We start from the raw sequence: 15,108 nt of genomic DNA, 5'->3' as shown, positions 1-15,108 counted from the left end.
CTGAGTAGCTGTGCTGATACCACTATGTTATTCAGTAGCTCTCTAATCTGAAATTGTAGAGAGCATCCTTCTCTCTGGCCGATGTCAGGGTTAAGCTGGGTTTAGTTCTAACCCAGCTATTTTTTCAATGACTGAAACTATCCTTCAAAAACTTTTGCTTTCCTTGATTGATGTTTTAGGTTCATTTCCAGGGTTGGAATAATAATGATAAAATAGTCCATTTCTGTGCTATTGGGTCATTATCCTCATATTTTATTGCTAGAGCAGGAAGTATAAGATGTAAATGTTGGTTTGCATTCAGTTTCTTAACTTCATTCCCTTTAAAAGTGTTTAATACATTCTTGTGTTGCATATTTTATATGCGTTTTCTTTATTCCAATTAGCGTGGAAAGAAACAAAAGGAGGGTGAAATCTCAGACAAGATTGCGTTCCAGAAAAACTGCATCACAGTCCGTCCCAAGTAGATCAAGTTATTCAAGTTATAATGCTCATGTAAGCAATTCTGCTAGGTGCTCGTATAGTGAACAGCCTGTGTTTAAAAGACCCTCAAGGGATTCATCAGATACCTCAACAGATAACTCGTCTTCCACCTCAGGTAAGTAGTACAAACTCTTCTTGTGTCAACATTGCTGTTATAGATTTGATTTATTGATTGACTGATCACTTGATTTGATTGATTTGTGCAGTGTGATGCATATTTTGCTGGACATGAATCCTAATTGGATTCTCATTTGGTCACCTATGTTTATGATGCCTAAGTACATACTTCGCCTGATATTTAAATATAGTTCTTCAAGAAAATGTTAATGAAAAACAAAGGAAAAAAAATAAAGGTGCGACAAAGATAGTGATGAAAAATCAGGAGTGGAAATAAAATATAGCAGATGAGATGTTTTTGCAGGTCTATAGTGACAGCAAGAAAATCATGTCCATGCTTGGATGCAGGAGATAAAGAAATATGATGTATATCAAACCAGTGTGTTAACTGATTTTTTTTTCAAAGTGGTTTTAAATGAGAATGTAATAGGATATGTACCAGTTTGGGAAGAAACATGGAGTATTATATATATAATTGGATGGCATTGATAGAACAGTCATAAAAGGTCAAGGGATGGACAGAGCACAATGAGAAAATAATGCAAGTGATCAAAGAAAAATACTTGCAGCAAGCTCTGCTGCACACAGTTGTATGAACATTAATCTGTCGGAACTTTCTCTAATACAATTAATAACCAAGGCCAACAGTTTAGAATAAATATAGTTAATTCTTTTTAGTTATTTCCAGCTAAATAGAAGAAATCCTGCAACTTGTTATGAGGCAAATTATTATTCTCCTGCATATTTTCTTGCTGTCAATGCAGTACCTGAAAAACATTCTGATACATTTTATTTACATTCCTGTTTTGAGTCCTGGGCTGAACTGGAGAGAAGAATTACATAAAGTATGATCTGTATTGCTTGAAAAGTTTTGTACCTGGTCATTTTCAGTTTTTTTTTTTGTACTAGAAGGTTGGAGTTCAGCTAATGATAATAGCTAGATCTAATCTTGAGGTCCTTCCTTGCCCTTCCAGATGGGTTGGTCTGGTTAGTTCATTCTCTGTTTTATTTTTTCATAGGCTGCTGCACTCAGGATTAGAGCTTCATTCATACATACTCATAACTTGAAGCCACATTTCAACTGTGTATATGCAGCCATCCTCTGCACTGCAAGTTCTCATTTTCTGTTTGCAGGGCTCAATTAATGTTTCTTGCTTTCATTAGTAAAGTGCTTGATCTCCCATACCCTTCTTGTTTTGATTTTTTTCCCTACATGCTGTTTGTGTGCCTACTGTCCCCTGAGCCATTCTGTATTGTTTTTGAGGCCGTTTAGTATCCTGGCTTTGAGTTTGTGGTTTGCTGTAGTTGTTTTGATTTGATATGTTTAATTTTTAATGGTGCCTGTCTGTTTTAGTTTCCTACCTTTGATCTCCCTCTGGCTATTTAAGAGACCTGCGAAGATAATGGGGCTGAACACTGTTTTTTTACACCTTTACTGAACTGTCACTTAAGACATAGGCAAGCATAAGTTTATATTAAAGAAAATATACCATTATACATTGTATATGTTTTTTGTATAACTATTATCAATACAACATTAAATAAAATACTGAATTACTACGGTCTTCTGTTAAATATTACTCCTCCTCCTCCAAAAGATTATTCTGCATGTGTTGTTCCCACAATTTCCATTTTTCCTCTATAATTTGCTCCTAGCCTTTTCTACAGATCCCACTTCCAGTTCTTTTATATTTGTTGCAATATTCAGTACTTAAAATACAGAATGTTTAGACACTGATTTCCATTTTCTAGTAATTGTTTTTGGTAGCCACTAAAATTAAACCTAGCAAGGCCACACTATGTATAGGCAATTCAGATCTTGCAAAAAATGATTTGCTTAGTTACACCCATTTGTTAAACCAATATTTCTGACAGAATATTTTGAAGGGAATATTTAAAGTCTGCCAACTCGTTACACTCCCAAAACACATTCTCCCATTTAGCTCCTTCTTCCCAGTGACATCTCCAACATTAGCCATCTACCTAAGGAAAATTCTTTGGAGTCTGCTTGGGGGTATAAAACTACCTTTGCAAACAATTCTAGACAAAAATCCTAAATGCTTTGGACTTTGTTGCATACTTGGCAGCCATACATATGTCCTCCCATTGTTTCCTTGTGAATTGCATATCCAATCTCTCTTGCCAATCTTTTCTAGCCTCCTCTGATTGATTCTTGTAGTTATCATGCAATATTTGTGTATCCTAGTAATTATCCCTTTTTTAAAACAGCTTCTGTTCTAGGTTCAGCTAAAAAATCTGCTACAGCAGGTCTTTCAGTTAGGGGCCCCTATCCCTTTCTCTTTGCCTATACTCTTGATATCAATCCCTGATAAGGAAGGCAGTCTAGCCTGCAGTCCAGATGTCTTCTTGGCCCCTTTCCATTCAGTTACCTTTCCCTCTCTAGTTATTTGCTCCCAATGTCTTGGTTGCTTTGCCGGGTTTCTCGAATAAATTCCAGCCCTTGTTTGCCTGTTCTCTGTACCCCGATTTGCATTCATCTTTATAGGCAAAATCTCCTTTCTCCATTCTCGTTTTAGCTTAGTTTTTAGAATACTTTCTGCTACTTTATGAATATAATATTCCGTATGGCTGTTATTTTCCTTAAGGGTCTGCATCCAAAATCCCATTCTCTCTTTATTTCTTGACCCCCCCCCCATTTCAGTGTCATCATCATCCCTTTCAACTTTAAATTATAACTTTCAACTTGTGTTATGTATATGAGCCGTAACTGTGTAGCTGTAAAATATCTCATTAATCAGGTAATCCTAAACCACCTTGTTTTACTGGAAGGATCTTATTCCTCTTGACCCTTGCCTGCTTACCTCCAGATAAAATCCTTCAACTCTTTATTAGTTACTGTCCACAACATCTCCACTGATTGATCAAAATATGCCAGGCCTGTATACACAAATAAAAGGACTAAAACATTTTCATTGCTTGTGTCTTGCTATCCATATCCATAAAAAAAGAGCTTCTAGTTTTTCAGTTTTTATATTATCTATTGATGTGAAGTTGTTCTATCTCGCCGTTTTGTTCTTACACGTGGGTTCGGAGCCGATCGCTTTTCAAGCTCAGACTCTCAGAGAAGCTCAAGACCTAGTGTATATCCCATGATGCTCTACTGTAAATCTCCAGATCTAGTTTGCCGCTGCAACGGATCTACAGCTCGTTGGAGGAAGCTCGGGCCAGTGACTTATTTTTTCAATATTAATAGAAGTTTTTTCTGAATAATAGTATTATATATTTTTAACATTAGAAGTGTTATTCTATAGTATTGGGCTATAGCCTGTTTGTTTAGCTTTAGTTAAAAATTTTTGAAGTAGTTCTATTCAGGGCTGTTAGGCCTCTCTTATCTGTTTGGGCATGACAGGGCTCTGTCACTTTTGTGTGTGTGTGTGCTCTCCTTTCTTCATTTTATAATCTATAGGTATTTAGTTATATATACTTACATATATCCTATAAGAAGTTAGTTCTTAGTTAAATTAGTGTTGTAGTTAATATTTGCACAGATAACTGTTTTGTTATTATACTGAAAATTCAGGGACCTGAATTTATATTGTTAACATGTCAGAGAAACAAAAGTCAGGATTCAAAAGGTGTTGGTGCAGTCAGAAAATGTCTGTTACAGACAACCACTCCACCTGCGTGTACTGTTTGGGCTCTGTTCACCTACAAGAGGTGTGCTCTATTTGCCACTCCTTTAGCACCAGGGTTCTCTTGGAAAGGCGCAGGAAGCTGGTAGATAGGGGACTTCTGAAGCCTGATTTTCAGGCTACTTTAGACAAAGCCAACCTCTCTTCCAAGGGGTCGAAGTCTTCCAAGGGATCCTCGGAGCCCAAGTCACCGGCTCCGAGTTCCTCTAGCATTGTTCGTGCATCGGCTCCACAGCCCTTGGAGCCATGTATCGATCCTCTACCTCGGAGCTCAGTTGTGGATCCAATATTGGAGACTCCTCAGTCTCCAATTCTTAAATCAATACCATCTTCGGCTCCTTCGACCCATCCCTTGACGCATTCTTCGAGGCTTTCTGATGTGGACCTGGACCGAGTGGTTAAGAGGCTGTTAGAGAACCTGGCCCTGGCCAAAATGCCGTCCGCTTCGAGCCACTCTGCTTCGTAACCTGAAACCCCAGCCATAATTTCTCCCCCTCCTTTTCCAAAGTCAATCGAACTCTCTGAGTCGGGGCGGGTGGAACTTATGTTGGTAGAGCCCTCGGAGCCGAGGTTTGATCCACCTCCCCCGGCTCCATCGACCTTGATCTCCACGGTTCCGACCAGGGAGTCTCGGGGCCAACAGTCTCTCGCTGGCTTCGGGGTGGAGAGTCGAACTGATACCTCAGTTCCGACTCTTCCCCTCGGGGCTTCGGCGCAGGTGGCTTCTGCTCCGTCTCTGGATTGGAGTGGGGGGTCTCGGCTCGGGGAGAACTACTGGCCTCTTCAGAGCTGACAGACTTCTCTGATCGAGATTCTGGTGCCTTCGATGCCATGAGGAAGGTCATGTCTGCTAAGACCACTACCTCCTCGGATCTGTCTTCCCCTCCCCCTAAAGGGCCTCATTCTACCTCTTCCCCACAGGTCCCCACCAAGCGTCGAGATCCAGGGCCTCAGCTATCCCCATTGGGTGGCCCCTCCTCTCTAGGGGCTTCACCGGATGCTCCCACCGATGAAGTACCTAGGAAGAGACTGTGCAAGAGGAGACACTTGGATTCCTCACAGTAATCCCTGACATCGGATACTGACTTGGAGGAATCAGAAGGGTCCCCACAATCCCCTTCTCATTTGCAGACATTTTGGAGATCTTAAGACAGAGGGGTGATTGGCAGTCCCTTGCCCCTACTGAGGATGAGTCGGTCCTCCTGAAGGCCTTTGGATCTCAACCATCCACCTCCTGGGTTACCTCGCCCTTCGATGAATTGATGGAGCTGGTTGCTTGAAGGGCGTGAGAGTCCCCTGATTCAGTGGAACTGGTCCCTCGGAGGCCCAACAAGTTTATTACTTCCCCTACTGACAAGGCTTTTCTTACGAAGGGAGTCCCGGTTGGCCTAATGGTTAAGGTGTTTGCCTTACAAACACAAGGTGCAGGGTTTGAATCTCACAGGGGGTAATTGGCTAGGCTTAAAATGGCTCACAAGAGCAGTTAGCTTAGTACTAATCTATGAACCTATGAACCTATGGTGGTGGCATCAGCCACCAAGAAAGAGATGTCGGAAACCTCTTCTTCTGTCCATCCTCCTAATAGGGATTCTAGGACGATGGATAGGTATGGGAAACGCATATTTAGTTCTGCGGCATTTTCCATGAGGTCGCTCAACTACCTGACACATTTTACCCACCTTCAATGAGATCTCCTTAAAGAGCTGGGAGATACTCTCCAGGGTAACACAGCTGATGCAGTTTCTGAGAAGGTGACTGTGCAACTCAGCACCCTCTATTTGATAGTAAACTCATCCATGTGACTCATTTCTTATACTGCCGATGGATCGAGTAGGGCGGCAGGCTCAGCGATAGCTCTTCGGAGACAGTCCTGGATGTGCCTTTGCTCCTTTGCGGAAGCCTTCAAATCTTCCTTCGTCAATACCCCATTCGATGGGTCCGCCTTGTTCGGACCCAAAGTTAAGGAGACACTTACTAGGTGTGAACAAGAAGGAAAGACTCTGCTGTAGGAGTCGGTTTTTCCACTCCAACTAGACCGTACCCCAAAGGGCAACGAAGTGGAAAAATGTGATTCCGAAAACCCCAAGGAGCTTTCCAAACCACACCTACTGATACCCCCTCTAGGGGCAGAGGAGGGGGCAAAAACAGAAGACGCCGTCCAAACGGCAGAGGCGGTCCACAAAACCAGGGCGACAGGAAGCAGTTCTCTGGTAAGCTCTATCAGCATTCCTGAAAGGAAGCCCAGCTGTCCTTCTCTGGAGGCAGCCGGGGGTCACTTGGCTTTATACCCAAATGCCTGGCTAAACATTACAGTGGATTCTTGGGTAAAAAGCATCATTGCCAGAGGTTACTACATTCCCTTTACAAAAATCCCCCCCATGTGCACAAGGATTCCAGACATTCCACCCAGTCTGAGAGCTAGCAGCCATAGAAATCCGAAACCTGCTAGACAAAAGAGTCATCCAGCCAGTCCCGGCGGACCAAATAGGATCCGGAACTTACTCAAGGTTCTTTTTAGTTCCAAAGAAAACAGAGGACTGGAGGCCCATACTGGACCTCAGCAAACTCAACACCTTCATCAAGAAGGAAAAGTTCCAGATGGTCATGCTTCAATTGATTCTTCCGTTCTTAGCAACGGGCGATTGGATGGTGCTCTAAAGATCTCAAGGATGCTTACTACCACATCAAAATGGGACAGATCATCCAGAGATCACCTGCGTTTCCGGCTGGGGGCCAGTCATTACCAATTCAGAGCCCTGCTCTTTGGTCTCACCACAGCCCCCAGGGTGTTCACCAAATGTATGGCAGTGATCACAGCTCACCTGAGACGTTTGGAATTCCGGCTGTTTCCATATCTGGATGACTGGCTCCTCACCGCCACCTCCAGGCATCAACTAATCCAGGCAAGAGACTATACCATAAGTCTTTGTTCCCAGTTGGGCATAACCTTAAACTTCGACAAATCTGCAATATCGCTCTCGCAGCATATTACATTTATAGGAGCAGAACTGGACACCATCAATTCAAGGATCAGGTTGCCTCAAGCAAGAATCTTATCTCTAAACAGTCGGTTATCCAGTCTGTTGGTCCAGAACAAAGCTCCTGCGTCCCAGATACTGCAGCTATTCGGCACAATGGCAACAACACTGATAGCAGTCCCGTTAGGGCGCATGCACATGTGGATACTCCAGTGGCTACTCTTCGCACAGTGGTCTTACCAATGACTGCCCAAGTCACACGAGATCCGGTTAACGAATCTTTGCAAGAAGGATCTCGATTGGTGGTTGAACAGCGACCAAGTGATAATTGGACGTCCCTTTGTTCTTTCCCAACCCACAGCCACAGTGACCACGGATGCTTCCCTGATAGGGTGGGGGGGGCTATTTCAGGGAAAGACTGTCCAAGGCACTTGGTCAAACATGGAATCACATTTGCATATAAATGTCCTAGAGCTGAGAGCAGTGTTCCTGGTGTTGCAACACTTTCACGACTCTCTTCCTCCAGGTACAATTGCTATCCATACTGACAACATGTCGGTAGTCTAGTACATCAACAAGCAAGGGGGAACCAGATCGTATCCCTTATGCCGCGAGGCCCTAAGAATTTGGCAATGGGGTGTATCCACCGGACGCTTTCTGATAGCAACGCACATCCCGGGGTCATCCAACGTGATAGCGGACAAGCTAAGCAGGGCCATGCTGTTGCCTCACGAGTGGTCTCTCAAACAACAGGTGGCGGACAAGATTTTCCACAGATGGGGCCAGCCTTGCTGCGACCTATTTGCATCTCCGATGAATGCCAAATGCAGCAGCTACTTTGCCCTTTATCCCCCACTGGGGAACAACCCGAGGGATGCGCTTGTACACGATTGGCCCCTGGGCCTCCTATATGCCTTCCCGCCAATTCCCCTAATTCCCAAATTCGTACAGAAAGCCAAAAGTCTGGGAAGGACTGTGATTTTGATAGCCCCATCTTGGCCTTGGCAGATTTGGTTCCCCTTCCTGCAGAAGTATCAAGTGGAAGAACCATGGATCCTGGACCCAGTGCCAGATCTTCTGACTCATTCGTCGGGAGTTCTTCATCCCTCCCTTATCTCCCTAAAACTGACAGCTTGGCTGCTCCAATTCCCATATTAGCCAGGTCTCAAGATTTATCTCCCGCGGTCCAACATATTGTAGTTTCCTCTCATAAACTGTCTACCAGGAAGCTATATAATAGCAAATGGAAATGATTTGTTCACTGGGCTTGTCATCTTGACATTGCCCCTTATGTGGCACCTATTCATGCCATCCTAGAGTTCTTGTCTTCCTTGTTCTATGATGGCACAGCAGCTGCTACCATTAGAGTTCAATTGGCTGCTATTTCCAATTTCCATGTAGGGTTTAACAGGTCTAACATCATGTCCCGTAGGCTATGTAAGGCATTCTTAAAAGGGACCCACCATCTCAGACCACCTATCAGACACCCTGTCTCTCCCTGGAATTTGAATCTGGTTTTATCCCAATTGATGCTCGCCCCCTTCGAACCCGCCTCATCATATCACTTAAAGTTTCTGTCTTGGAAAACTATATTTCTGGTAGCCATTACATCTGCATGTAGGGTCTCCGAACTTCAGGCCTTGTCCTCCAAGCCCCCATATTTGATTTTTCACCCTGATAGGATCTCCCTCAGGACTTAACCCTACCTTGCTTCCCAAGGTCTGTTCAGAGACTAACTTAAATCAGTCCATTGAGCTTCCAACCTTCTTTAGACACCATACCAACAGACTGGAATATATGTTACACAAGCTTGGATGTACACAGACAATTGAGATTCTACCTGGATAGGACGAAGGATTTCAGACAATCGGATCAACTCTTTGTCTCTTACGCAGAGAATAAGAAAGGTTTTGCAGTATCAAAAATCACGTTATCCAAGTGGCTTTCTGACTGCATTCAATTAATTTATTCCTCCACTAAACAGCCATTAACAACTAATGTTAAAGCCCATTCTACCCGGGCTGTTTCTACGTCATTAGCTCATGCAGCTCGTTTGCCCTTGGATACCATCTGTGCAGCCACCACGTGGTCAAAACCTCACACGTTTATCACTCATTACAAAGTGGACAGGACCTCCAGGGACAGGGTTTCCTTTGGTTCCACTGTGCTCGGGAATGTTCTCCCGTGAGCCACCCAGGATTAGAATGCTTGGGACGCTACCCACATGTAAGAACAAAACTGTGAGATAGAACAACTTCACATAAAGAAGTTATGTCCTTACCATAACGTTCCATGTGAGTTGTTCATCTCACCTTTTTGTTCTTACATTCCCACCCACCTTCCCCCTCCGGTTGAGAAAAATGGTTGCCTTGGTGGATTTGGTCGACTTTTGTCAGCCTGTCTTCTGGAACAGACTGTTTCTTCCTTCTGCAAACTTATAACTACCTAGATATGTAGGCACTATAGTTCTATTTCTTCCTGTAGGCTGTCTTGGTTGCAGCATACTAGATCTGGGGATTTACAGTAGAGCATCATGGGATATACACTAGGTCTCGAGCTTCTCTGAGAGTCTGAGCTTGAAAAGCGGCCGACTCGGAGCCGAGGGATCGGCTCCGAACCCACGTGTAAGAACAAAAAGGCGAGATGAACAACTCACATGGAATGTTATGGTAAGGACATAACTTCTTTTTTTAGTCTCTTCCCATATATCCTTAGCTGCCAAAACAGAATCCGTTTTACTCCATACTACTCAAGATTTTTTGTTTTCCCATAAATAATGGTATTATTGGATCAATGCATGTGTGGGGCACATAGTTTGCAACTATAGCTTTTGGTTTATCTTCATTAATTTTATATTCCAGAAAGACTTGAAACTCTCTGAAGATGTTCTGCAACACTGAGATATGCTTTTCTGGTTTTATCAAGTACAAAATAATATTGTATCAGTTAAAGCCAACTTTCTTGATCACCATACCAGTTATATCCTTGAATTTCTGAGTCTCTTATTTTCTTTACCAGTGGCTCTAAATAGAACACAAATAGCAAGGGGGAAAGAACACACCCCTGCCTGGTTTCTCTGTTCAGATACAACTTGTCAGAGAGGAACCCTCCCACTTTATGGTTTGCCTCCACTCCCTCATATATTCTCCTAATTAACCTTATTATTATTATTATATCGGGGAATGCAAATGCTTCCCTTGCCCTACTCATGAAATCCCATCTTACTCTGTCAGATGCCTTCTCTGCATCAAGACTCTCCAAAAACTGTGGTATTTTCCTATGCTTTCCTTCCCCCTGGATCATAATTATTGTATTAATGCTGTCACATTTTTGCCTTCCTTCCATAAAACCACATTGATCTATATCTGTCAGTTTTGGCAACACTGTTGCCATTCATCCAGCTATTATAGACATAAACACTTTATAATCATGGTTTAAAAATGAAATCTGCCTATATGAAGCTGGGTGTGATGGGTCTTTACCATCTTTAGGTATTACAGCCACCACAGCTTTCTTCCTGGATGTTGGTACTTCCTCTCTTTTTAAAATACTGTTAACAAAACCTTCCAGATATTTATCATTTTCTTCCTTCCAAACTTGCATAGGAACACCATCTACTCCTGAAGACTTTCATGCACATTGTACATCACTGTTTTTATCACATCTCCTCCTATCTTGTTAGTTGTTGAGCCACATCTACCTCTAACCTTGGCTTAAATAAATCTTCCATAAATATTTTCATTTGTGCTCTCTATTGATTTTCACATTTCTATGCTTTATGCAAATTTTGATAAAAGTTCCAAAATATCTTGAATACCTAAACAGGATCTCTCGTAACTTTCCTTGTTATAGACTCTCTAAGTTTGTCAATGACCCTTTCAAGTTTCTGTTGCCCAAGTCATTATGCTAAAAGTGTTTGTACTCTCGAGTTACTATGAAAAACAGTTGCTTAACAGGAATGTTTCTGAACTCATGCATATTATCCAGTACTCCCTTATTTTCTCTTTAGCACTTTGGAGTTACGCTGCCTCTTGTTCTGTGAATTTCCCCTTATTCTGTAATACTTTAATCTTTGTCCCCTCTAAATAATCCTGTTGCTTCTTAACCTTATCTCTTTTTCTTTTATTTCTATCCTATTTTTAAACTCCACTTTCATTTTATCCCACTCACAAGCTGTAACATTTGAAGACATTTTTAGCTTCTGTAATAACTCTCCAGTAATTTTTGATACCTATTCCTTAAAGGTCCTCTCTTTTTAATAATCAGGTGGGGAAATGCAAGTGTCTTATTTTTACTTTATTACCCTGCATTTGTATCTTAATTGTTACTGGCACATGATATGAAATAGTTATTGGAGTTCCTGCTATTGAATTCATGTCTTCTATAGCATATATTTCATAATTGTCTTCATAAATCAACACTTTTTTGGTATATTTTCCCTTTTAGGTCCCCCAGGTGCATCCTGAATGTTGCAAATAAATTTCTAGTCCCCACCTATAAGTAATATTACCTGCTGAAAACTGATTATTTTCCCCAAAATGTTCTTAAGCTCCATAATAGCAGTTTTAGGTAGAATATAAATACATGCAAGTGTAATCCTCCTCCCTTGCCAGTAGCCCCTTACTGCAAATAAATTATTATCTTGTTCCCCTTTCTATCCTTATTGGAGCTCCTCTAGTAATTAATATAAGTAATTGCCTTTACCTTTGTTCCTTAAACTGTTCTGAATATCCTTCCTGAAATCCTTTCTTTATCCACTTCACATGTTCACTTCATTCCAAATGTGTCTCTTGTAGCATTGCTGTCTGCACTCTGCATTTCTTAATTTAAGTCAGTACTCTTTCCTTTTTGCCTATACTTGAGGCCATTCACATTTCAGAACATACCTCTCAACATTCAATGCAAGAAATCTGGACAAGGTAAGAAGTAATGAGGGAACACAGATTTTAAATATTGCTTCTATAAATTTAGAAAGTTGGTAGAATGACAGATTTTGCATTGTTATATATTTTCTGAAGGATATAAAGTCTTGAAACTCAAAAGTTTGTCATTATTTATTATCTAGAGACTTCAGTTCTCAGTGATTTGCCAGAAAGCTACAAATTTTATGAGGAGCAGACCAAACATAAGAGGCAAAAATCTGTGTATTCTATGAAAATTTGGACTGCTGAGATTCACGTTTCAGAATAGTGTGGATATTGCAGCCATTATGATATGAAGTTATTATTCTGACTTCCAAGATGGATGCACAGTCAGTAGCAGCTTAATTTCAACTCTCCCAGTTTGAAAACAGAAACTCAGAAGAGCGAGCCAGTAAACTTTTATTTTTGGGTAAATTTCAGTAACTGCCTAGTAAGTATACTGCTTGGATGCCAGCAAAACAGAAATTTAGAGAACCTGAAATAAAATCAGTCACAAAAGGTGAGGAAAAAACACTGACTTGGAAGAATTCTGCAGCTGTTCAGCAAAGAAAAGCTGTGCAAGACATGACTTCCAGTAACCTAGAGGAAAAATAAGTCAAATGTACTCAGAGCTGATTAAAGTAAATGAAACGGAGTATATCAACTCAAATAACAAAAGGCTGGACAAAATGGAGGTAGCTCTAAAAGATATTTAGATGAGGTGATAAAACTGCAAAAGTCAGAGGTTGAAATGAAAAGGCTAGCTGAATATGAGGCTGCTTAAGAAGAGATGTTTGAAAAAATCAAATTAGAGGACAGAGCATGTAGGGAAGGCGTGAGATTTTCTACTGTACTGGAGAAGCTGGAAGGAGCAGACTGTATTCATTTTATGAAAGTGCAGGTAAGTGGCTGGACTGGTATTCCACAGTGGGAGTTGTTAATTGAAAGGCACTTTGTGTGTATACTCGAAGCCTGGCCATGATAAGGCAGCCTAGACCTTTAATAGCAATGATGCAATCTTACCAGCAGAAGGAGTTGATTCTGACAAAACTGTGGCAGGAGGAGAAAGTACTAAAAGTGGGAGACAGTAGAGTGTTTGTGGAAAATGAGTACACCATACCTCTCAACCTGCAAACATCTAAAATCTGGACAAAGGCCCATGAAAAATAGGTACAAATCTGTACGCTGATTAACATAAAATTTGCATGCATAATGTTGTAATCCCACACACACCAATGGAATTGTGGGATACCAGATTTCAAATGCAAACTGAAGAAAAACAGACAACCAAAATATGGCCCCAGAGCCCAGACCCTGTAGTAAATGGTAACCATTTTTTTTTTTTTTTTTTTTTGGCAATGATGTTCACTGGGAAGGGAGAAGATGAACCTTAGGATTTTGTTTTTGGTGACTTGCAGTATGTGGGTTTTGTGGTAAAAGTAGGACATTTAATGGTAGGCAATATTCTAATCCTTTGTCCTTGCTCTTGGGAGAGGTATGACAAATGTGCTTGTGTGTGTCCAGTCTCATCAGTCAGAAGAGATTTCAATATGCTGCTGCTTGTATTCCCTCCCCCATGTAGTGACTCTGGATGTGTCCAAAGCAGGCAGGAGTAGTTGTATCTACCTTGGATGGGGGACACACTGCATAGAAATACTACAGTGCTTTTCATCTGTCCTTGATTTTGCAGAATGGTCTGGTTTCTGTCATATTTTTGTACTGTGATTTATGCTTATTTACTCAAAGTGCCTGTTGCTCTGTGTTTAAGTAGCAATGCTTTAATGACCATAAAGCTTGTCTGACATTTCTAATCTTAGCAAAATATTATAGTTTGCTAGTACCTCCAAAAGTCTGCTGATCAGTGACATAGCTAGAGATTGTGCTGGCCAGGGCTGTCTGTGTTTGCCACCCTTCCCCCCTCACAAAATCATGATCGAATGGGATCCCCTGCAGCCATTCCAATGTCCCATTACTTGGCTATTTCACCCCGTTTATCATAAACATTGTAATGTGCATACTGCTTTACTTCTACAGTAATTATTTGGATTTCATTTAAAACTTATTTTCACATTTTATAGTGCAAATGCTAATAGACGTCATCTGCTAAACAAAGCAGCACAGTCTCACAATGAAAATAGACTTGACATTAAAATTTCTTTGCCCTTGAAAGTAAACACATTTGTTGAAACAGCATTGAAACCGACATTCAAAGAAAATACATTATAGCCAGTGGTGGATAAAGATTACCTTTGGGCTGTTTTCAAATCACATGCCCTTTTGCATTTGCACACGAAACATACATGTGTTCTTTGATGCACCTTCCTGATTGTATTAAATTATATAGTGCTTGTTGCCCTTGAGGAATAACTTGCTTATGTTACATTAAAAAAAATGACAAGCTAGTAATATTGCAATAGGGAATGGATGGTAAACTGATAACAGGTTCATTATTTACTAGGCATCTCTGCCAAAGAGGACATTCTCAGGTCTACAGCATCCACCCCCTTTAAAAGTAAACACAGTACAGTATCAGCAATCCATCTACATACTGTGGGAGTAGCACCCACAACCTTCTGCATCAAAAGCAAGTATTCTACCTGTTGTGCTACTAACACAAACAGACTTGGCATAAGCAGCACTAAACTTCTCTTCCCTGAAGAACTGTGCAGCACAAGAAATCTGGAAAAAGCCAAAATGTATTGAGGGTGGGGGGAGCAAAGGCTCAAAACCAGGGACACGTTTTAAACATTGCTTGTATAATCTTCTAAAAGTTGCCAGAATAAAATGTTTTGTGTTACCATGCATTTTCTGAAGATAGGAACACAGAAACTTAAATGGCTGTCATTTAGTGAATTCATTTCTCACTAATTTGTTGGAAAACCACACATTTTAAGAGGAACAGACCAAAGAAATGTTGGACACAAGTGGTGGTGTGGATAGGGAATTCAGGCTGTTGCTCCTTGTAACCATGGTATAGGG

General features: G+C 41.3%; 1 protein-coding gene across 1 annotated transcript in view; it reads left to right on the top strand.

Moving 5' to 3' along the window:
* The window catches only part of BRWD1 (bromodomain and WD repeat domain containing 1), a gene marked incomplete in the record, with an annotated part of 4,378,631 nt that overhangs the window by 4,207,357 nt on the left and 156,166 nt on the right, over positions 1-15,108 (top strand). The window contains 1 exon segment of the mRNA XM_044071461.1: positions 384-595. Coding sequence (XP_043927396.1) covers positions 384-595 — 212 coding nt within the window.

The sequence above is a fragment of the Protopterus annectens genome, chromosome 5.part0 (genome assembly GCF_019279795.1).
Source record: "Protopterus annectens isolate FY-2018-M chromosome 5.part0, PAN1.0, whole genome shotgun sequence".
Classification (NCBI taxonomy): Eukaryota; Metazoa; Chordata; order Ceratodontiformes; family Protopteridae; genus Protopterus; species Protopterus annectens.
The sequence above is the reverse complement of the archived record's forward strand: the minus strand, read 5'-3'. Positions and strand labels throughout refer to the sequence as shown.